The 21,906-nt window shown below is 46.9% G+C and overlaps 6 protein-coding genes across 6 annotated transcripts; 2 read left to right on the forward strand and 4 right to left on the reverse strand.

The window, feature by feature from the left end:
• Positions 1 to 12: 12 nt before the first annotated feature.
• On the reverse strand, positions 13 to 1,627 carry HD556DRAFT_1237697 (uncharacterized protein; the record flags this gene model as incomplete). Its single annotated transcript, XM_041297923.1, has 5 exons — positions 13 to 449; positions 500 to 568; positions 633 to 822; positions 873 to 1,081; positions 1,135 to 1,627. The coding sequence occupies 5 exons, from the start codon at positions 1,625 to 1,627 to the stop codon at positions 13 to 15; spliced, it is 1,398 nt and encodes a 465-aa protein (XP_041160102.1).
• A 3,176-nt stretch (positions 1,628 to 4,803) lies between these two features.
• On the reverse strand, positions 4,804 to 5,351 carry HD556DRAFT_1443489 (uncharacterized protein; the record flags this gene model as incomplete). The annotated part of the gene is made up of 3 exons (XM_041306623.1): positions 4,804 to 5,022; positions 5,077 to 5,267; positions 5,321 to 5,351. 3 exons carry the CDS (start codon positions 5,349 to 5,351, stop codon positions 4,804 to 4,806), a joined length of 441 nt encoding a protein of 146 aa, XP_041160103.1.
• Positions 5,352 to 5,720: 369 nt separating this feature from the next.
• On the forward strand, positions 5,721 to 8,953 carry HD556DRAFT_1237701 (uncharacterized protein; the record flags this gene model as incomplete). The annotated part of the gene is made up of 9 exons (XM_041297925.1): positions 5,721 to 5,914; positions 5,967 to 6,211; positions 6,271 to 6,476; positions 6,531 to 6,938; positions 6,985 to 7,133; positions 7,182 to 7,558; positions 7,609 to 7,831; positions 7,880 to 8,202; positions 8,256 to 8,953. The coding sequence occupies 9 exons, from the start codon at positions 5,721 to 5,723 to the stop codon at positions 8,951 to 8,953; spliced, it is 2,823 nt and encodes a 940-aa protein (XP_041160104.1).
• A 2,176-nt stretch (positions 8,954 to 11,129) lies between these two features.
• On the reverse strand, positions 11,130 to 13,564 carry HD556DRAFT_1476976 (uncharacterized protein; the record flags this gene model as incomplete). Its single annotated transcript, XM_041308549.1, has 6 exons — positions 11,130 to 11,252; positions 11,303 to 11,650; positions 11,716 to 12,144; positions 12,199 to 12,498; positions 12,549 to 12,949; positions 13,021 to 13,564. 6 exons carry the CDS (start codon positions 13,562 to 13,564, stop codon positions 11,217 to 11,219), a joined length of 2,058 nt encoding a protein of 685 aa, XP_041160105.1. The 3' UTR covers positions 11,130 to 11,216.
• An 830-nt stretch (positions 13,565 to 14,394) lies between these two features.
• On the forward strand, positions 14,395 to 18,531 carry HD556DRAFT_1536447 (uncharacterized protein; the record flags this gene model as incomplete). The annotated part of the gene is made up of 11 exons (XM_041309630.1): positions 14,395 to 14,722; positions 14,781 to 15,298; positions 15,352 to 15,553; positions 15,602 to 15,821; positions 15,883 to 16,012; positions 16,065 to 16,240; positions 16,286 to 16,839; positions 16,895 to 17,095; positions 17,153 to 17,810; positions 17,979 to 18,052; positions 18,077 to 18,531. 11 exons carry the CDS (start codon positions 14,395 to 14,397, stop codon positions 18,337 to 18,339), a joined length of 3,324 nt encoding a protein of 1,107 aa, XP_041160106.1. The 3' UTR covers positions 18,340 to 18,531.
• Positions 18,532 to 18,993: 462 nt separating this feature from the next.
• Positions 18,994 to 21,514, reverse strand: HD556DRAFT_1443493 (MFS general substrate transporter; the record flags this gene model as incomplete). Its single annotated transcript, XM_041306624.1, has 19 exons — positions 18,994 to 19,011; positions 19,069 to 19,256; positions 19,307 to 19,349; positions 19,401 to 19,435; positions 19,493 to 19,632; positions 19,683 to 19,789; positions 19,876 to 19,938; positions 19,989 to 20,021; positions 20,078 to 20,264; positions 20,320 to 20,397; positions 20,452 to 20,502; positions 20,553 to 20,656; positions 20,725 to 20,779; positions 20,813 to 20,892; positions 20,945 to 21,015; positions 21,066 to 21,085; positions 21,135 to 21,207; positions 21,271 to 21,349; positions 21,407 to 21,514. 19 exons carry the CDS (start codon positions 21,512 to 21,514, stop codon positions 18,994 to 18,996), a joined length of 1,533 nt encoding a protein of 510 aa, XP_041160107.1.
• Positions 21,515 to 21,906: the final 392 nt, after the last annotated feature.

Consider the following 21,906-nt stretch of genomic DNA (forward strand, 5'->3'; position numbering starts at 1 on the left):
AACTACCTCAAGTTAAACTTCGTCCTCGCTGCTCTCCTCCTCCTCGGACGAGTCAATAAATTCGGCGCTCTTTGGAGCCTGTGCCGATGACCCCGGTGCTCGCGCCCGCTTTCTAGGAGGGGCATTCTCCTTCCCCTTCCGTTTGCGAGGCACCCCGGCGTCAGCACGCTTCTTGCGTTGTTTGCCAACCTTTTCTCCCCTCTTATGGCGTGCATCCAGTAGAGCATGGAACTCGTCACGCTGACGGGGAGTCATGCGGAACCAGTGGCAGGAGCCATCCTTCAGCGCACCTCGAAGCTTGAGAAGAGCATGGAGATCGTTCACACTGGTGGGGGATTGGAAAACAACGCCTTCGGGCCAGCCCTTTATATCGATCGATAACTTCTCCTTTATCGCGGTATCGAAATTTGCGTAGTTGATACGGATGTCGCGTCTCTTGGCTATAGTCCCTAAACAGTAGAAGTCAGTATCGGTTTCAGTAGGATAAGAAAAAACGTACTAAGTCCTGAGTTGAGGAGGCGAGTACAGACGCGCTGCATGTTCTGCACTGTTTCGCGTTCGTCAATGTCTAATGTGATGTAAAAATCAGCCTACATACCAAGAAAGAACATAGGATAAGAAATATAACGTACTTCGACCTATCATGCATGCCCATTGCTCCAGCTTCCGTGTGATTTCATCGGCCTCCACTTGCAGCACGTCCTCCCAGAAATCCATAATGTTGTCGGTCCCAAACCATGTGGCCTGTGCGGTGTCGTAAACGTGACCACGAGAGGCGAATAGGCAAGCATATATCCCGGTTCTTACAGCAAGACCGTCAAGCTATATCTATGCAGTCAGTGGTAGAATCATTCGGAGTGAATACAACTTACCATTTTAAAGATGGTGTCTAAAGTCGACTGAACATCACGCATAGCCGCCGTATTTGTGGCACGCACGCTCATGTTGCGCAGGGCTCGATGCTCATTGAGCTTGTCAACGAGCTCCTTTTTTTCCTCTTCTGTCAGATCTTGCATGTTCCTATCGTCCTTCACCATCTGACGGATCTCTCCAGGAGTATATTTGGCGCCCCGCGGTAGATCTGGTGTGCTTGTGAGGCGCCAGTCCAATGTTCAAATAGATGTAACACATTACCTCTATTTACTTCCTCGGCTTTGGCGTGCATAAGCGCATTCTCCAGTTGTGCACTTCGACTCGCTGTATAGTGCTTAGTGCCTCCCATCAGCTTCTTCACCTTCTCCACAGAGACGCCATGCTCCAGAGCAATCTCGTTCATCCTCTGTGCCTGCTCCGCCAGAAGCTGCCGAATCGAACTGTGCAGTGCCTCCTCGGATTCTTTGCGTTGCAGGGAGGAGATTTTGCGAGATGCTCGTTGAGCGTTTGCACGTGCTTTCTGTGCAGGATTGAGTGGGACACGTGGTTCAATGATGGGCCTGTTGGGATTTCTTGCTGCCCAAGACGAATTGTTGGCATCGGATGCGAGGCCCGTTGCTGCACCGACTAGAGCGTCCTGTGTGTTAGTGTTACCTTGAACATGTTCAGTGTGCCGTTGTGCGAGACTTTCCGGAGGTTGACTGTTAGCGTGGCATTGTGCAGGACCGTCGGCGGGTTGACTGTCTTGGGTCATGTGACCCTCGACCTGTACTAGACTCTCCGGTTGGCTGATATCGTTTTCAGTGTGGCGTTGTCCAGGATTGTCGGCGGCTTCTAAGAAATTGTTGAGGGGAGGTAGTCGAGCGTACAGAGTTGGATCATCCCAGTTGATGTTGAGTGGAGGGAATGTGAAAGAGAAAGGAGCAGGAGTTTGGGACGACCCATCCCAAGTCTGGTATTGAGAGTGTCCTGTTCCGAAGTCTCCTGCCATCGTTAACTCTCGAGCAGACAACAAGAAAAAAATGTGTCCATCTTACCTGACTGACGCTGAGAGTATTGTGATCCGAAGTCTCCCGACATTGTCAACTCTGGAGTGCAAAAAATGAGAAAATGAAAGAAAAAAAACGCGTCCATCTTGACCTGACTGATGCTGAGCACCATTCTGCATTGAATCTTCTGAAAATCCGCAACCAGAAAAGTCGAAATCATACATCGTGAAGAGATTAAATTGAGCACCTGCCAGTAGATGGAAGTAAACGAGGACGCGACGTGGTTTTCAAAACATGTCAATTTTCAGAAATTCATTAAATAATTGAACTACCTACAAGCCAGAATAACGGTAAACAAAGGCATGATGCCCCTTTCAAAAACATGTCAATCTTTCAGAAATTCGTAAAATAAATAATTTACCTGCAGTCTATCATGATCGTCACGTGCACAGATGAGGAGAGGACGTTCTCTCTGGTATGCAGAGGCAACGTACAAAGGTCTTTGAATTGAGCATCGTTTTGGTGGAGGCATACAAGGCACTTGCATAGCAAGTACCCCGTTGTGGGCTATAATGTTTGTTGAAAGAAAAAGTGAGCATGACATTAGATGGGCGCCAGTGGCACATGTGACATACTGCTGTCTGAGTATGGACTTGTGTGATTAACAGGGTGGAGGCACAGTATAAATTTCTATTGGTAAGTCAGCAGGTAAGCAAAAAAAGAGGCGTTCACAAGCATACTGGTGACCAACTTGATGTAGTCCATAGCGCTGCGGCCACGGCCAGTGGCTGAGAAACATGCCACGTTGAACTAATGTAGAAGCGCTGTTCCTCGACTCCTTAGACATATTGAGTGAGCACTAGGTACGAATAATACTCATGAGATGGCGGAAGAGAAGAGAATCTCAAGTTGGTGGAAACTTGACTTTCAACATGTGCTGACAGCGAGGCGTGTTCAGTTGATACTATTTTTAGCACTATACCTGCGCTTCAATTACAAATACTATGCTTCCGCCTTCATTTACGGTAGCAATCAATTATGTGATATCACATGTTGCACCCCACCACGTTCAATGTTCAACATCGCGCGTCACTGGTTAACCCTCCCAAGTCTCATCCCTCCCAAACCTGAGACTACTCAGCCTACAACAATACTCAGACCCGTTTACAGCCACAAGCAGGCTTTGAGGTTTTGCACTTGGTTCGTTACCCATCCTTTACTAAACTTCATTCCTCCATACTAACCTTCCTCTCATCCTACTCCAGTGACTCAAGGCGGACTTTCTCCATATCCACTTTCATGCTCGCATCCAAGGTCATCTGTGACGACACTTAGTCTACTCACCAGCAAGGTGAGCCTTACCCAACTACATTCTTCCCCGCATTCTTCGCTCACCGTCTTTTCGTATCCGCTTTCATGCTCACATCCAAGGTCATCTGTGACGACACTTACTCCAGCAAGGTGAGCCTCCCAACTTACATTATTCCTTTCATGCTCACATCCAAGGTCATCTGTGACGACACTTACTCCACTCACCAGCAAGGTGAGCCTTACCCAATTCTTCCCTCCGCATTCTTCACTCACCGTCTTTTCGTATCCGCTTTCATGCTCGCATCCAAGGTCATCTGTGACGACACTTACTCTACTCACCAGCAAGGTGAGCCTTGCCCAACTTACATTCTTCCCCGCATTCTTCGCTCACCGTCTTTTCGTATCCGCTTTCATGCTCACATCCAAGGTCATCTGTGACGACACTTACTCCAGCAAGGTGAGCCTCCCAACTTACATTATTCCCTCCGCATTCTTCGCTCACCGTCTTTTCATATCCGCTTTCATACTCGCATCCAAGGTCATCTGTGACGACACTTACCTACTCCACTCACCGTCTTTCTGTATCTGCTTTCATACTCGCGTCCAAGGTTATCTGTGACGACACTTACTACCGTCTTTCCGTATCCGCTTTCATACTCGCATCCAAGGTTATCTGTGATGACACTTACTACCGTCTTTTCATATCCGCTTTCATACTCGCATCCAAGGCTATCTGTGACGACACTTACTCCAGCGGGAACTGCAAGGCTGTTACCTTTCCGTTCATACTTTTTGGAGACACTCTAATTTCGTTGTAATTTCGTTGTTTCGCGATAGTCATTCCATTTCATGTGTCATGTATTATTGTTGCAATTTTATCGTGATTCGAGAACACATGAATGACACTGGTTATCGTTATCACTCACGACAACCCTGAAGGACAGCAAAGATACAATGCGTGAATTTGCTAAATAGTGTCTAGGTAAATTGAAATTCTTGGGCGCTTCACACTTTGAATAGTCGCGGTACAGCCTGTGGCACACATGTTAACCATCAGTATTTTGTCTCGGTTTTGAGTTTCTTCGTCTTTTTACATTGTGGCACTTAGAGTGATAATAAAGCATGTATCCTTGACAATTCAGCGCAGATCCGAAGCCGCGAATGTGTGTTGTAGTTTCAAACGAGCATGAACATGAGTTTACATTGAGTTTACATGTGGCAATTGTCAGTTGTGCATGAATGACGTCGTGACAATCCACGAAATCCAGTATATGATCCTAACACTTGTAACGAGCATTACACATGCTTCATCCACAAACGAACTCTGGTACATTACATTAGTACTCTTACATAGATTATAATCATTCCTCTTGAGGTCTGAGTGCAGCTATTATATTCACAATAACAATAATGTCATTATGTTCATTGGCTCCGTCACTGCTTTATCAAACGGCGCCGAATCGAACTGCACAAACACTGCAAACTTTGCATTAAACATATCATATTATCATCAGTGTCTGGTACCATCATGCGCAATATTTAACATGATTGCAAAATATCGATCTTAGATTTGAAGCTGAGAGTGTGTGAGTCATTCTTCGTGTTACATCAATAATCAATACATTGTATTCTACGTGCCCTCTCCCTCACTCAAATTGACAGCATTCATATACTCTGAGAGATCCTCAAGCTGCACCCACAGATCCTCGCTTGACTGGCTTGACTGAGCTGGGCTTGCAGGGTCAGATTGCGAAGTACTGGTGACGGTGGATACCGTCGATTCGGTCGGACTCGAGGGAGCTGATGCATTTGGCATCTCTATCATAGTATTCAGGATGGGGAGGTTGGACTGCCGGTATATGTAAGAGAGTAATCCCCACAACAGATGTATAATGGTACTCACAGGGCCAGAGATGGTATGAGTAACGGCGGAGTCCACAGTTCGAGTTCTCTCCTTCACAGTCTCAGTTTCAGTAGCATCGATGGTCGTTTTCATAGAGGTGACGATTCGGGAAGTATGAGTCTGCACGGTACGTGTGGTCCGAGTTCGAGTCACCGTCTTGATGTGTCTGCGATCATGCACATTATCTGATGCTGTATGGATAGATTAGCGTTGTCAGAGTGAACGAGGTTAGGGTAACACGCACCTTGTCTGGTTGAGGTGTTAGTGGAGCTCATTGCACGATAGATTGAGATAGATCGAGCGAGCACTGAGTGATGTCTTAGGTGCAGTGCCGCAGCAGAGAACAAGAAAAAGTCACGTGCATATGTCTATCGTACCCACAACTTCCGAAAAACAAGTCCTATGGCACAAGGAAATATCAACAAACGTCCGAAAAATCAAACAGGACTCACTTCACAAAGGATTCGACATGTCATATCTCACCGAGATCCGAACCATGGGCTACGTCCGATGCAGGAGGTACTGGGTCCGAGAAAAATAGCTGCACGCGCAGCAGAAGTAAGCATCCACAAAAAATCTCGCATTCAAGGTACATTTCATCAGTAGCATTGATTCCGGAACTCATGAAACTTACTTTGGAAGCGATGACGCTGGAAGAAAAACGTGCACTCGAGGCGCTGCAAGAGCGTAATGATGATAACATCATGTTCGATGGGTTCAATGGTGACGACGATTTCGGAAGTAGTGTGTTGGACGGATCAGAGTCAGTCAACATTAGCCATGCAGGTGGGGAGCTGCATGAACTCACCAGGCAATTAATCAGTGACTTCTGGAAAGGGTGAGGGTTCATTATGTAAATTAGGCATACCACTGCTAACAAGACTCGGCAGAAATTCGCAGACCCGTGGTCATCGAGCTGACTATAGGACCAGGCGTGACAGAACTAGGCGTCGCACGGAAGCCTTTGACCAGCAAATGTCAGCACTAACACGTGCCTACCTGGACTGGAATCTTGCTAATGGTGGTTCGGACGGTCGGGGGTTCTTCTCACAGTATCGAGACACATGTGGTACATTTGGAACAATGGTCGACGCAAATGCAGGATCGATTATCATCAACGTTGTGGATGTGTTTTGTAAGGTTCTCAGGCTATTGATTGTGTAGTTGTGTTGATGCCGTCACGTTATGCATTAGACGCTGAAAGGCTACCTCTAACTATTCTATCGACTGACTCTTTCATAGCTTCAGCACTCGTCCGGCAAGGTGTCGTCCCGTGTTCACCAATCAGCCCATCAACTGGGGTTACAATGCAAGCCCTCAATTTTTATCATATTGCACGCCAGCGCAACCCGCACTTCTCTATTCAGGCATATGTGAAAACGCTATGTGACCTACAAGGCGTAAGTACCTCAAGTCCCGCTTCCTCATGGTACATTGATGCAAGTCTGCCTTAGGTTCAATTTCACCCATATCTTTCACGCCAATTCTCGATCGCGCTTGACGTGTACTTGCAGATTCTCTCTAACGTCAAATCACTGGTCCACGAAGCCATCGGACGCAGTAATTCTAACTGGCGTCTGATGCACGCGTGCCCAGCATGTACTTACACGCTCAAAGATGAAGACACTTTAAAATTCCGTCTACTCTATACGATGGACGGCAACGACTCGCTCAAGCGAGTGCTTAAAAAGGTTGTGCGGGATGACTCTGAGTACCTCGATGACGACAACGACATTCCTCTACCAAGGTCTGCCGAGCTACCTTCTACACAATCTGTGGGTGGTGACCGGTACTTAACGAGGGACTACGTAAATAGCTTCGCTGGTGATTCTTCAGTCGACATGCTATCAGTCGACGACAAGGTAAGGTGCCTCACTTTTTGTCTACAGCCTACTAACTCATCCTTAGGAAAATCCATGCGCTGGACGTTGGAACAACATGAAGGACGAAAAAACCAGAAGAATGTGGGGTGTGTTTGATGAGTCTGGAATTTTCATGGCTGTCTGTCGCCATGGATTCTCTCTTGTTATCGCGGACATGGTTCAAAGCGGCGAACAGTAAGTCATTCATGTTTAGATTTCGCTATTTACTAATGCTGTTTTAAGATCCAAGTATCCTTTGGCAGTTGTATCAAAACTCCTCGAGGTTTTCGGCAAGGACTTAGGCGGTGGCTATGATATTGGCTGTAGGTTCAAGACTACTCTCAATCGAAGTGTGCTGGGTCAGTCTGCGCGTGAGCTCAACCATACATCACTCGTCGGTGCTTTTCACGGACACGCCCACAAACGCTTGTGTCAACTTGATCATCTAACTACATACGTCAAAGGTCTAGGACTTGAAGATCTCGAGGGCTGCGAACGAACGTTCTCAAAATCGAACGCACTCGCATCTTCGGTCCGTTATTCAAGTATTTTTCACCGACGCCAAGCTATCGCGAATTATTTTCAGCATACTGATGACTTCGAAGTATACGCCAATCTTTGTACGTAGCAATTCATACTGATTACGAGCGTGAACTGACATTGTTTGTAGCTACGTTCCTATATAACAATTATAAACAGGCCCTCTGTATTCTGCACGACGGACAGTCAACGCTTCCGCAACTCATGCGTGAGCTTGGCATCACCAACGATAGCGTCTTCGAAAACTGGCTGGTCGAGGAACGTGCTTACCTAATGTCGTTGAACCAGGAACCAAAACACGAAACGTTACAAATGGAATACTGGCAGAAGCTTGTCAACATGACTGCAAGCAAGTGAGTAGTAGTTTTTTTCTCAAAACCAAAAAGCTCAAAAAAAAACAGGAAAGACCTGGATGTTGCCAGTGCGCCTTGGAGCATATCCACACCATCCAGTGCATCGTTTGGATCACGTGATATCGCTACGACTATCAGAATCGAAACTGCACGTCGGCATGCCATCGAGAACTATGAGAAAGATCTCAAAGTTGTCCAAGAGCTTGAAGTGAAGCTCGGGGTGACTCGTCGATGGACGCCGGATGATATCGAATGGAAGGATGCGGGTCGCCTTGTAGCAAATCGGAAGTTTCAGCGGGCCCTGGACTCTTTGGAAGGTTTAGTAGTTGCTCGTATCTTTGAGCTATCGAAGATGAACCGTGCGGGGACAGGTAAGTCACAAACATTTGCATTGGTGTGAGCTTAGCGCTGACCATTAATCTAGGCTACAAACTACGAAAACACATTGGGAGAGCTTTGCAGGCTCGCTCTGCAGCTATTCGGACGGCACTCGACCGCTATAACACTGCAGCACGTGCCCTTTCACCACCTCGTCCATCTCTTTCCTGGGACGAGGTCGTTGAATATGCATTCCTCTCCGACTTTGATCTTCTTCGAGATGCCCGCCAAGATGTGTCTCAACATGCCTGGGCCACCCCCACCGGTCGTTTAGCCATGGATACGTACTACAAGATGCAACGCGCACGAGAAGAGGTTCAGCGACTCAATATCGAGGTCAAGAGAATGGTCACGTACCTTCGAGACGAGGACTTATACCTACGCGAGTGTGACAAACAACTTCGAACCATCCATCCTGCACTTGCATATCAAGTTAGCGTCCATCGTAACATTTACGCTCGCTTCACTGAACACCATTTTCGCCGTCTAGTCAGCATGGGCAAGCTACATGGCTTTACAGGATCGCTGTCACCTGGAGTCAGCAGCGAAGAATCACCTGGGGCAAGTGGCAGTGCACCTGCTGTGTGTATCCCTGCTCGTCTGCTGGTCCCAGTGGTTCCTGTCGTTACAGAAAATGTGGAAGATGGTATAGCGGATCTGGATGACGAGGAGGGTGCGGAAGTTGATGGGGAAGAGCAGTCGCGCATTCTTGAGGACATTCTCCAGGTTACCTTTGATGTTTAATTACTTTTCAGCACGGGCAATATGCTCGAAACTTACCGTATACACTTGTTGCTGCATATATAAAAAGGTCCGCCATTGTGAAGTGTGTCCGCTGTCGAGATACATGAGCTCGCTGTCGTGCACAGCGAGCACGAAGGTTTGTGTGACGACGTGGCCTATTTAGGACAGCCGCCGGTGTTAATAATAGCCGTAGTTCCAAATATGGCACCCAGGCACTCGGGAGGGATATAGCCGAGGCCCTCATAGGTACCTACCCTACCCAGCACCTTCTACAGTTCTAAAGACCCTCCTTTATCGACCAATTATTCATTTGGGCGGGGAGAGGCAAAAACATATCGACTTAGATACGCCATCACACCCAGCTGTCACATCTAATTAGATCAGGTACGTGGGAACAACAGGTGGGCTGGAGCAGACGCGCCACTCATATGTCGGACGATGATGAACCTGCCGTCCCCATCAATAACATCAGGAAATCACGAGTTTACTTTTTGTCTACTTATGTCCAACTTTTCGCACGACTCGGTAGGAAAGTTGCATCAGGTCGAAAAAAGTTGAACCAACTTTTTTCAGTAGATCTCTCTACTCAAATTCTACTTACGTTCTACTTATGCTTGACTTATTGTCAACTTTTTTTTGGCGAAACCCACTCAAAAATGCACGATATGAGGGATCAAAAGTTGCATTAAGTCAAAAAAAAGTAGTTTAAAAGTATGAAATAAGTGATCCAAAATGACGAATGGTATTGAAAATGTGCGACTAGTAGAGAAAAAGATGGCTCAAATTACTAGTACTACTAGTAGCCTACTAGTAGAGGGGGAGGGGATCATTATGATGGAACTCGGAGTGCATAAGCGTCTGGAGCATACTACTAATAATAGTACCACCGGCGGAAAGTGAGCGGAAACAGTGATACAAGCATCAAAAACAGAGAACATTCTATCAGACGTGTCAGTACTACTAGTAGAGCACACGATGAGTGAAAAATACTTACAAAGCAGGGCACGTCCCCCCTTGGGTTTTACCTCCTCAGCAGCAGCGTTTGAGGATGCTGCCTGCCGCCGACGCACCATGGCAATTGTGTCCATTGTGTACTTCGACCCACGCCTCTGCAAGGAATCATAATATTCAGACGTCACCAACCCACAGTTTGCTTCTGAAAAGGCCGACGCTGCAGTGCTGTCCTTGCCCGAGGATTTATTGCGCTTCAGGGGCATTTTGCGAGGCTTACTGCTGCCCTTTGTACTGCCGGCAGTAGTGCTTTGGTTGTCAGCAGAGGTTTTTGGTTTTGTGTCATATCCCGTATTCCGGACCTACATCCGACAATATTCCCACGCCTCATCCGGACTTTCGGACACCCTATCCATGTCTCCAGTCCTCTATCCATCCGGATCCCTGCACCCCTGCACATCCACATCCACATCCACATACATTTACCTCCATACCTCAATCCACGCGTCTCATCCGGATGTCCGGTCCGGTCCGGTCCGATCCGATCCGATATACGATAAGCTTCCTAATTCAATTCCTGTGCATATAACGTTAACACAGCCTATTCCTCTATTCGGTATTCCTTGTCCTCGGTATCTCGGTTATACTTACTACCGGTATGCTTACTGATCCGTTAACCTATGCTTCATTTCCGACTCGCGCTTGATAACTTTGCTTATGCTTCATACATAGCCTCGGACGCTTGCTTACTGATCTTTCCGTTATTTCCTTAGTATATAAACTCTTGTATATGTCCTGTAGTTCCTCAGTCTGAATATCATATTAGTCCTCGCACTAGATCTCACTCTAAGTCCTCACATCAGTTCTAGTCTATCGACTTAGTCAATATCCATCTCGGGCCTAGGGAGAAATTCCCTAGGCCAGAGCTCCGCTTATCCGCTCATCCGATCCTCCGAAGTTTCCGGACGTTCGTCCGAAACTTTCCCGCAGTCCTCCGGACCTATTCTGCTTCGGACTTTGTCCTTGCAGCCTTTCCTCTGTTTGCTTCTACTTAGGACTTGTCATAAGTAGCCATTACACGTATCCGTATCAGGACGAAACCTCATCGTAATTTCCGGAAGTTCCTCCGGAACTTTCCCGCACTCGTCCGGAAGTTACTTGCACTCGTCCGGAAAGTCCTTCCGAACTTTCCCGCGCTTCGGACGTCCTTCGGACATCATTCTGAAATTAAGGGCACATACTCGGGTAAGGGGCGCAGCGCACGAGCTGAAGCCAAGCCCCTCGGAATCAGTCCTACCCTTTGTGCACGGTCTTAACATTTTGCAGCGAAAGAAAAGGCACGTTCGAGCTATAGAAACGGACCATTAATAAAAGCCAGAATCTGGAGATAGGACCTACTGCAGCAGCGCATGCAGCAATTACAGCCTGCATTCCATTCAAATGCAAACCATGAGTGTTGAGCGCAGGTACATCAAGGAATCCAGCAATGGCATTAATGTGGGCGGCCTCGATCATTTCCAACATGAATATGGACCGGTAGATCTGGTCTGGGTCACGGGTCTCCGGATCCTCATAGAGGAAAGCGTAGTCCTCGAGAAGGTTAGTTGCCAGCACTTGCTCAAAGTCACTGGTGTCGTCCTCGTCCTCATCATCCTCATCAGCTTTGGAGGCCGCGAGGAAGTTAGTAACAAGGGCGATGGCTGTAGATCCGAAGTTACTGCGCCAGGAGCATAGACGCTGATTTACCTTTGGTTGGGATAACATGACATTAGAAAAAATATTTCAAATGTAAAAGCAAAAGTGAGACGTACCAAGCCTATGATAGGGCCCTTTGGTTGGATATTGTGATTTGTTCCTGGATAAGCAACGTCAAAGATAGATTGTAGTGCTGGAAGTAACTGCTCAGTCTCGATGGTCCAAAATTTTGGCTGAGCGCCAGCCCATAGAAAGACTGTTGGTATAAAAGTTCTGCGCCATGCGCCGTCCTCCAACATCATCGACGGGAGATCTGTGTTTCTCCATTGCCCTATAGTTTTAGGCTTTGTCGCCATATCCGCAAACATTAAGTCAGGCTGAGGGGTTGCGGGAACCAGAATGTCAGTGTCCTTGGAAGGTAGATCGACCTTGGCCTTCTTTTGAGAAACGAGTTCTGTTTTCACCTTCTTGGACAGGTCCTGGCGAGCCGGTTCGACTTTGGCTTTCTTGGATGGGTTCGGATTCACAGAGACCGATACACTCGTCTATAAGCAGGCGCCTCAGTGTCGTTATATAACAGAATTTTAAGAAATACTCACCTTTGCGGTGCCAGTGGTGCGCATTGGCTTGGGAACATCCTCAATCTCGACCTCAGACGCCGAAAGCAAATCCAACTCTGCATCAACGACAACGGGGGCAATGTCCTCTTCGGATGAGCTGTAATATCCGACGAGGTCCTCGATTTTCCTTTTGGAGGTAGTACTGATTGGAGCTCGAGGTTGTTCTAAAGCAAACCTTACTATATCTGCTTGCTGCGTGAATGGTAATAAGTTGAATGGAATGATGGCCGGTGCTTCGGCCACTTCATCATCCGAAAATTCAGAGATCGCTACAACACTCTACAACCAAATTGAGCAATTTCAATGATCGGATCAAGTCTGACACTTACCTGCATTGCCGCCTTGTCTTTCCTGTCGGCCGTGAACCCATACAACTGCTCTGGTAATTCCTCTTCGTCTTCATCTGCTTCGTCTTCATCTTCCTCATCTTCTTCCTCGTCCTCCTCTGATACCAGTCCGTCTGAAGATTTGATCAAGGTGGGAGGGGGTTCTTTCGCACTTGAGACTGTGGTTGCTGCAGTCTGACTCGATTTCAAAGTTGTCACTGACAAAGTGTTGCCCGAAGCAGATTGGACGGCCCTTAAAACAGGATTTTTTATTGTCGTTTGAAGTTCGGAATGAACTTCCTCCTGAGGTTTAACAAGAGTTTGCCAGTTATCGATCTTTCTAGCAACGTTAAGTTTTCTACTACTGAGCGCCCATGTAAGCGTCATGAAGTGGAGCGTGGATTCTGTGAGCATTAACATCATGATGGTGAGAGAAGAGAAATGACTGACGGATAGAGATTTCCTTTCTTGTCACTGTCAGGTGCCTTCCCTTGATTGATGATATGCTTCGTTGCAGCACTGATCACCTCGCGCGAAATGAGGTTGGCCTTCTTAAGCTTCTTCGTCTTCTTTGACTTCTCAACTTCGTTTCCGATCACTTCGCCATCTCCTGCATCAACGCCATCAGCATCCCTACCCATGGTGCCATATTTGCCTGTGCCTTTGGCCTTGACCTGTGTTGCCGGCACAATAGGACTCTCCAAGGTAAGTTCATTAGTCGCTACAACTTCTGCTTTTTTACTCTTCACTGGTCTAGGACGGGGCTTTACGGGCAGCTTCCCCCTCCCACTTGCCTGAGTCGACTGCTGTGCCTGCATGTCAGCCTCAATGCCAGCAATGTGGCTAATTCCACGCTGTGCAGTCGCTGCCTGGACAGCCTGCACATCTTTTGCATGCTGTAGATCTTCTGCGATCTGGGCCTTGGTGCGTCGTTTTTTTTGACCTTCAAGAAGAATGAGTCCAGGGCGCTGTGTCGCATTTTTTGGGCGTGTACGACGAGGGGAGGCAGGAGGTGTCATAACGGAGATTAAAGGCAGGCGACAGGCAGGAAGAAAGAAGCAGCGAAGGGCAGGACCTGATAAAAGGTATGTAAGAGTTACTAGTCAGAGACTTTGCAAATTTCCTAAACGCAAACAAACAACCCATTGTAACTCCAAGGGTAACCCTCAATACCGATTTACATCATTTTCCAAGTCCGCCTGCATCCTCCAGCACTTAACTCAAGCATCTGAGCCGGTATGTACTGACTATCATCCCAACTGGTTCTGCCCCAAGCTGACACCAGACACCAGAGCTAGTACTGGCTATTCTGCCAACAAGCTGCACTATCGCCAACTCCAAATACCATCAACTCACGCGCCAGAGCTTGTATTGGCCATCCTACCGACAAGCTCGACCCTTCCTGACTCCAAATACCATCAACTCAATCCGCCAGAGCTGGCAATATTGGCTATCCTACCGACAAGCTCAACTCTCCCGACTCTGAATACCATCAACTCACGCGCCAGAGCTGGTATTGGCCATCCTACCGACAAGCTCGACCCTTCCTGACTCCAAATACCATCAACTCAATCCGCTGGAGCTGGTAGTATTGGCTATCCTACTGACAAGCTCAACTCTACCGACTCCGAATACCATCAACTCAATCCGCCAGACCAGATATTGGCTATCCTACCGACGAGTCCTACCCCCCCTACTCTGAATACCATCAACTCACTCGTACTAGCCATCCTACCGACAAGCTTGACCCTCCCTGACTCTGAATACCATCAACTCAATCCGCCAGACCAGATATTGGCTATCCTACCGACGAGTCCTACCCTCCCCAACTCCAAATACCTCAACCAGCATGTCCCAAACTGGGTCACAAGGAAGCTACCTGCGCCACCAGGCCAGTGGACTTTGCATCCCTTGCACGAAGCCGGGGTGTAACCGTTGGTTCAAGAACCGATCAGGGTATACACAGCACATGAATGCGAAGCACCCCATATTCTTACATCCACATGCAGTGACTCAGGCATCTGTCCCTTGTTCACCAAGTCCTGCATTGTCCTTTGATTTGGATTTTGGTGATGCCAACGACACGGACTTGGGACCGGAAGATCCCTTGCAACCAACTGCTCAATTTGTTGGGCCTGGTGACCGGTTGTATAGAAATTATCATCCGCTTCTGTCTGGTAAGTTTATGGACTGTATAATTCTCAAGTACTGATATATTGCTTGTGACCTATGAAGCTCGCCCCTGTGATCGTGAAGGTAACTTCCTTCCACGAGGAACTCCGCCTCCACCACTTTCGGACAAGGCATCAGATGACTGGACGCCTTACAAGAGTCGGGTAGAGTTTGAGCTCGCCGACTACCTATTTACGAAAAACCAGACCCCCATGCATTCAATCGACCAGCTGTTAAATATATGGGCAGCTTCATTGATTGAAGGGGGTAGCAAAACAACTTTGTTTCCTGACCACCGTGCACTTTACAAGACCATCGACGATACACCCCTCGGAGACATTAAATGGCAGTCGTTTTCGGTAAAATATACTGGCGAGATTCCAGAACAAGGTGTCGCACCCTGGATGACAGATACCTATGACGTTTGGTTTCGTGATCCACGCAATGTTGTTAACAATATGCTTTCTAATCCAGACTATGCTATGGAAATCGATCTCCAACCTTACCGTGAGTACGCAACCGAAAATGACGAACGCCAATGGCAGGACTTCATGTCCGGGGATTGGGCTTGGTCTCAAGCGGTATGTACTATGTTCATTATCGTTAATGTACATGATTTGAGAGATATTTTCAGGATAAGATTTCTGAGGACCCAGATACCCATGGCTCGGCGTTCGTGCCCGTCATTCTCGGGAGTGATAAGACCACTGTTTCGGTTGCAACGGGGCAAAATGATTACTACCCTCTCTACGCATCTATTGGGAATGTCCAGAATACTGTTCGCCGTGCACACCGCAACGCTGTTGCCGTGGTGGGATTCCTTGCAATGCCAAAAAGTATGTGCTCACATGTTCACATTTTACTGTCCTTACCCTCCTGTGAAGCCACGAAACAGCATGCTGAGACACCAGGTTTTCGAAGCTTCCGACGTCAAATTTTTCATTCGTCCCTCTCATTCATCCTAAAGAATCTGAAGCCAGGCATGACAAAGCCTGAAATTGTTCGTTTTGGGGACGGCCACTATCGCCGTGTCATATATGGACTCGGGCCATATATCGCAGACTACGAGGAACAGGTGTTGCTCGCATGCATAGTTCGGAACTGGTGTGCCAAGTAATTTTTCCCGATTATCTATTGGATTCATTCTTATATTAAATATTACTAGGTGTCTTTCCCATAGCAATGACCTCGACGAGATTAGTCTCCTTCGTTCAAGAACTCACGCAGATGCACTCATCGAAGAGTGCGATTTCGATACACTGTGGAAAGAGTATGGTCTCATTAACATGCTTGTGGTACTTCAGTTGTTCGGTTTCATTTGTACTTAGAATTAATTCTTATATTCAGCCATTTACGAACGATTTTCCCCGCGCCGACATCCACGAACTCCTCGCACCTGATCTTCTTCACCAGATTATCAAGGGGGCATATAAGGACCATTTAGTTACATGGGTAGAGAAATACCTACTGCGCACACATGGAAAGATGCAGGCTAACATAATTTTAGATGATATTGACCGAAGGTGTGTTTATGCACCATCATTTTGATTTACTCTAACCTTTCATAGAATTGCAGCAGTTCCTCCATTCCCTGGACTTCGTAGATTTCCTCAAGGACGTCACTTCAAACAGTGGACTGGCGACGATTCCAAGGCCCTTATGAAGGTATATTTGCCGGCCATTGAAGGTCACATCCCCTTGGATGTCGTGCGTGCATTCCGTGCCTTCCTCGAATTCTGTTACCTTGTCCGCCGCAATGTGATCACGGAGAAGTCGCTCGGTGAAATTCAAGATGCCCTTACCCGTTTTCACCACTATCGGGAGATTTTCAAGACTACTGGAACGGTCTTAACTTTTTCACTTCCCCGACAACACGCCATGTCTCACTACATCTATCTTATCCGACTCTTTGGCGCTCCGAACGGCCTCTGCTCCTCTATTACGGAGTCAAAGCATATAAAGGCTGTCAAGGAGCCTTGGAGACGGTCCAGCCGATACAAGGCTCTGGGTCAGATGTTACTAACCAATCAGCGTCTTGACAAGTTGGCGGCATCACGTGTGGATTTCCGCACTCGCGGGATGCTCTCGGGTACATGTCTATCATCCATTCTTGCGGCACTTGGTATGTGATTCATTTTTACTTCGTTTATTGTTAGATTGTTTGACCTTTGCTATAGAACCATCAGATAGACAGTGTGCGCAGCCTGCACAAACCAATGTGGAAGAGCAGACCAATGCAGATCAACACGACCCTGAGCTGCCCAGTATGTCCCGAAGCGCCAGCGCCAGTATACTCGACCCGGATGTCAGCGCTGACTCTGAGGATATTGATGTGCCAATGTCGGTCCTTGCACACGTAGAGCTTGCTCGAACATCTCGTAAGTCTTTTTTCATTTGTACAACCTTGATACACTACTAAATATCATTATGTACAGAGGGAAAAAAGCGCCCACAAAGCATTCCTGCACTAGCTAACGAGCTTCACATCCCTGACTTGGCTGAACTTGTTCAACAATTCCTCACCGAGCAGCTGTATCCCAACAAGGACCCCACACAAATTCCCACAGGTATTATGGACCGCCCTCGTTACGATGGGAGGATACGAGTTTTTCACTCTGCGGCCTCAACATTCTTTGCACTGAGTGACCTGAGTGGAACCGGCGGGATGAAACGCGAACACATTCGTGTGTCCCCCAGATGGAGAAATGAATATGCACGCAAAGATTGCGTGTTTGTTATTACTGACCCGAACGTTCCTGGAATGCGGGGTATGGACATCGCCCAGGTACTAACATTTTTTTCCTTTCGATTAAGGGGAGTACGTTATCCATGTGCGGTCGTTCGGTGGTTCAACCGAATCGGTGACACGCCAGATGAAGATACTGGGATGTGGATGGTGTCACCGTCTTTTAACGGTAATCATGCACACTATGCGGTGATTCATGTTGAGGCTATTTTTCGTTCTGCACATCTTATTCCGGTCTATGGCACTGAACTGCTTCCCTCATTAGTTAAATCTCACCACGTTCTCGATATATTTACCCTATTTTATGTCAACAAATATGCTGACCACCATGCCTTCGAAATAGCTTGGTAATGTAACTCACTTTTTTTCTATGTCTTTTCAATCCTCTCGCTTTTTCTTACTTTTCCGCTTTTTCTTACTTTTTCACTTGCCTACTTATTTTAATTGCACGAGCTTTTTATGTCCAAAATATAAGTGAGAAAAAGTGATGATTAGCAATAAGTCTCTTAAATAAGCGTGAAAAAGCTAGAAAAGGAAACGCGTGATTTCCTGATGAACCGGGCACAGGCCATTAGGCCTCAAATGACCAGTAAGTCCCGATTCAAATTTCGAGTGCTACCAACTGACTACGTCGGTATCTACCAAGTCGCTGATATAATGGAAGCCATTGAATCTACGCGGGTCAATATGACAGACAATTTCAACATGTTGTTCACACTTTCGAATGCGAACACAAAGTACGCTGAGCAAGGCGTCATGCTTGGCATGGCCGCGAAGGAGGCTGCGGCCGAAAATATGACTCAGTTGCAGGATCTAAGGGCTCAGATTCAAAGTGTACAGGACAAAATAGAGAGGACTCAGAGATGGCTGACGTAGGGCTTTGTGGCATTATCCTTACATGTAAACGTGATCACGACTCAATTTGCGATATATAGACATACAAGCGGACCGGTCGCCTTCGGACGTCGCGTCTGTTACAGTTGTCTATATAATACGTTTGCCGTTGTCTTCTCCTCACCCTCTGAAGGAAATAGCGCGCGTATGTCACGCCGACATCGCACTCTCGATAGCGCAGTGTAAAGCTGACCGTGCGCCAACCTCCATGAATCTGCGATGCAGACCCGGACTCTCAACTTGAGGCTCGCCTCATTTGAGTTTCGAGCTGTGTGGTAAAGCCCATTCTGCATTTGGCTTCTCTTCAAAGTGAACTGATACAGTCCGAGTTGTTAGTCATTTTTCCTGGAAAATTTGTGGTTTGCTGATGCAGAGAATCTAAGACATTCAAGAATCTGCTCAAGGGGTAGAATTTCATGCTCATAGAGATTGACAACTGCTAATTTTACGTTGCACCAACTGATCTTGCGAAAGGGCATGTTGAAGGTAATTTACTACATACACCAAAACATAACATTGTAGACGCCCGCAGGGCAATACTTGGATGTACAACAAAGTAACCAGGGGCCGAAGCATACATGTCTAACTCTAAATAATGTTCTTCTGGTTCTGAAATCGAGACGCTGTCAATGCCAATTATAAGGCATAACGTGCCTAATATTTGATGTACAGATTCAATGCTGTAACACAAACGAAAAGAACCGCACTTACTCGGAAGTAGCTTCCCTTCAGTTGTATCATAGGAACGGCGACGAAAAACAAAGCAATCACAAGCCTGTAAAAACCGTCAGACTCTTCGAGTGTGTCAAGTGATATCACTTGCGCTGCTTCAACACCAAACACCACCAATCCTCCAGATTTTGTAGCCCATGGGACTTGGAAATATGCGACTGCAAAACCTAGGGCACAATTGTGAACGTTGGACAAATCATGCGTCGTTGTAACTCACCGCCCAATGCTCTTGCAAGGTTTAACAGGGCACTGACTTCGCCCTAGAAGGGGAGGTCATATCACTGAAATGCAAATATATATGCGTCACTCACTGCCCTACGAGGGAAGCAGTCATTGCAATATGCGTCTAATAATACTCCTTGAGTTACCCCACGACACTTGAAATGTTGGATCCGAGACTTACACACTGCAACAGTGTTGAGGGTGATTGCAACGATCGCAATGCCCCAGCCCATGATGAGAGCGGCTTCGCTGAGATTTTGTACCCCAGCGCCCAGCGTCAAAAAGCCACAGATATAAAGCGGCATGGCTAAGTAACAGGTCCTACACAAATTCTCAGCTCTAACCTTGGACCATCAGTTGAGTTTGCATACCACAAGCGGCTCTCGGCCTCAAAGAAACCACCGTTTTTGCGAATATGCAGATCCATGATGAATTCATTGACGTAACGTCCAATGAACTCGCCAATAAGGACGGCGACCTAAAAAAATTATGCTGAGAACATTAATCATGCATACTTCATAGATGGAAAAAACTTGCAATTGGAGTTGCATACGCTCCAGCCACCGCATATTGACTGAAGCCAAATCCGACGGGAGGAGGAGATCCCATGAAAACAACATTTGTCGTCTACAAAAGTCGATGAGTTTATTACTGCAGGTCGAAACGGAAACGCTCACATTCAAGCCGATCGAGAACCCGAAGACCAATGCCTTTCGAAAAGGTCAGCAAATGTACTAAGTATGGTCAGCAATGCAATTCATCTCACCTCAAAGAGAACTACGAAGAAAAACTGAGGACGCCAAACGACATCCAAAGATGCCAATAGAACTTCCGGCCATCGTGATCTGTATTTTGCCATCTTGTACCCAGTGACGCCTATCAAAGTCTCAAATCGATATCGCAGTCCCGTAGAAATTTGCAGTGGCTTCGATGCAAGGTGACGATCATACATGCTAGTTCAGCAAAAGTCAACGTCACTGCCCTAAGAAACAGTACAACAGAGCGTACGTTTCTTCCATGAAAAACACGATGAGAAGTAATACGATGGCGTTGTAGATAGATCCTATAGCATAGGCCCATCTCCAGCTATCCAACAATTGATGAATATTCTGAATCAAGGACAGCATATGTAAGACGTACCTCACATGCGCTACAAAAAAGCCAAATACACATGGTGATAGGTAAGGCGATCTATGAGATAGTGAGAAACGTTTCTCCCAATAAAGGAATTCATTTCTGACAGAACGAAACCCGAAGTCCAAATGTTCAGCTTCCGTGCTTGAAGATGGAAGGGGAAGATATCCGTCACGACATAAAGACCCTTGGAGGTTGGTAAATGTTGAAGCTACCATGAGAATTGCCACTAATCGTACTGTCACCTGGGGACACGTTCTGAAACCGTAGTCAATTTACCGCAGCATGGATAACATGACGACCTGCCCAAAGAATCCACTCAAACATCGCATCCCTTCATCAGCAGTTAACATTGTCCAATAAATACCGAATTATTGTATGAATACCTGCAAAGGTGGCTAGATTCGGCGCCAATGTGCCACCAACCAAGAATGCAAGCGCAAAAAGCTGCGCTCAAGTTTTCAGGGTTTATATCGGCCAAATCACTGGAAATATATACCTGACTCCAGAAGAGTACTGGCAACCGACCATACCGTCTCACGAGCATGACCCAGAAGATGCCTCCCCAACCTGGACTACAGATGAGAAGAGGTTATTCTCATGTAATGGTGTGGTCTCACCCAGAAGAAAGATGCTCCAGCTTCAGGTAATTGTCATTGAATGTGAGTAACGATCGATGCATCACGCACTTTGACGTCAGATCGTTGATGACACCCGAGGTCGTGTCATAAGTTTGAGCGAGGCCAAATATCGACGCGATTCCTGCCAATAAAAGTATTTCACAATGATACTACTATGGATATTGAGCGAGGGCGAGATGCATACCAATTCCACCGTCGAAGTCAGGTACCACTGCAGACATTGTAATGATGATCAGGTGCACAGTCTTGCGGAAATCGGTCCACTACGAATAAATAGCTTAGTATTAGTGAAAGGGACATGATGGTGAGAAATGACGAACATTTTGCGGGTCGTTCGGGTCGTTGGCGGGTTGAGGCCAGAGAACCTTCTGTTGAGTTCGGTCGTATCGGATGCTTCGGACGACGCCACGTAGTACGAGCGCGACCATTTGACAGAGGCACGAGAAAAGAGACGTCGAGTGTCACTCGACGTCTAGATACCAATGTTTCACTTTATCATTCTCCTTACAACGCTAATATACGTATCGCGTCAGTTTTACCTTATAAACTTCATAGATATCGAACGAACATCTCAGTCCCAAAATATAGACTGAGATGTGAGTTGTTACTTTCGAACTTACTTTAGAGCGCGCACTGATTCAAACGAGTAGATATTGTCCCTATCTACTAGGTACTGTACATGGACTAAGAGTCCCAAAATATAGACTGAGATATATTGTCCCTATCTACTAGCTCCCTCCTGATCCGCTCGCCTCGAACCTCTAAAGGTTATGAGCCCTGCTACTACCATGGATACTTCGCTCCCCAGCTCCAACTCCGC

The sequence above is a fragment of the Suillus plorans genome (assembly GCF_016647745.1).
Source record: "Suillus plorans strain S12 chromosome Unknown HD556scaffold_29, whole genome shotgun sequence".
Taxonomy (NCBI): domain Eukaryota; kingdom Fungi; phylum Basidiomycota; class Agaricomycetes; order Boletales; family Suillaceae; genus Suillus; species Suillus plorans.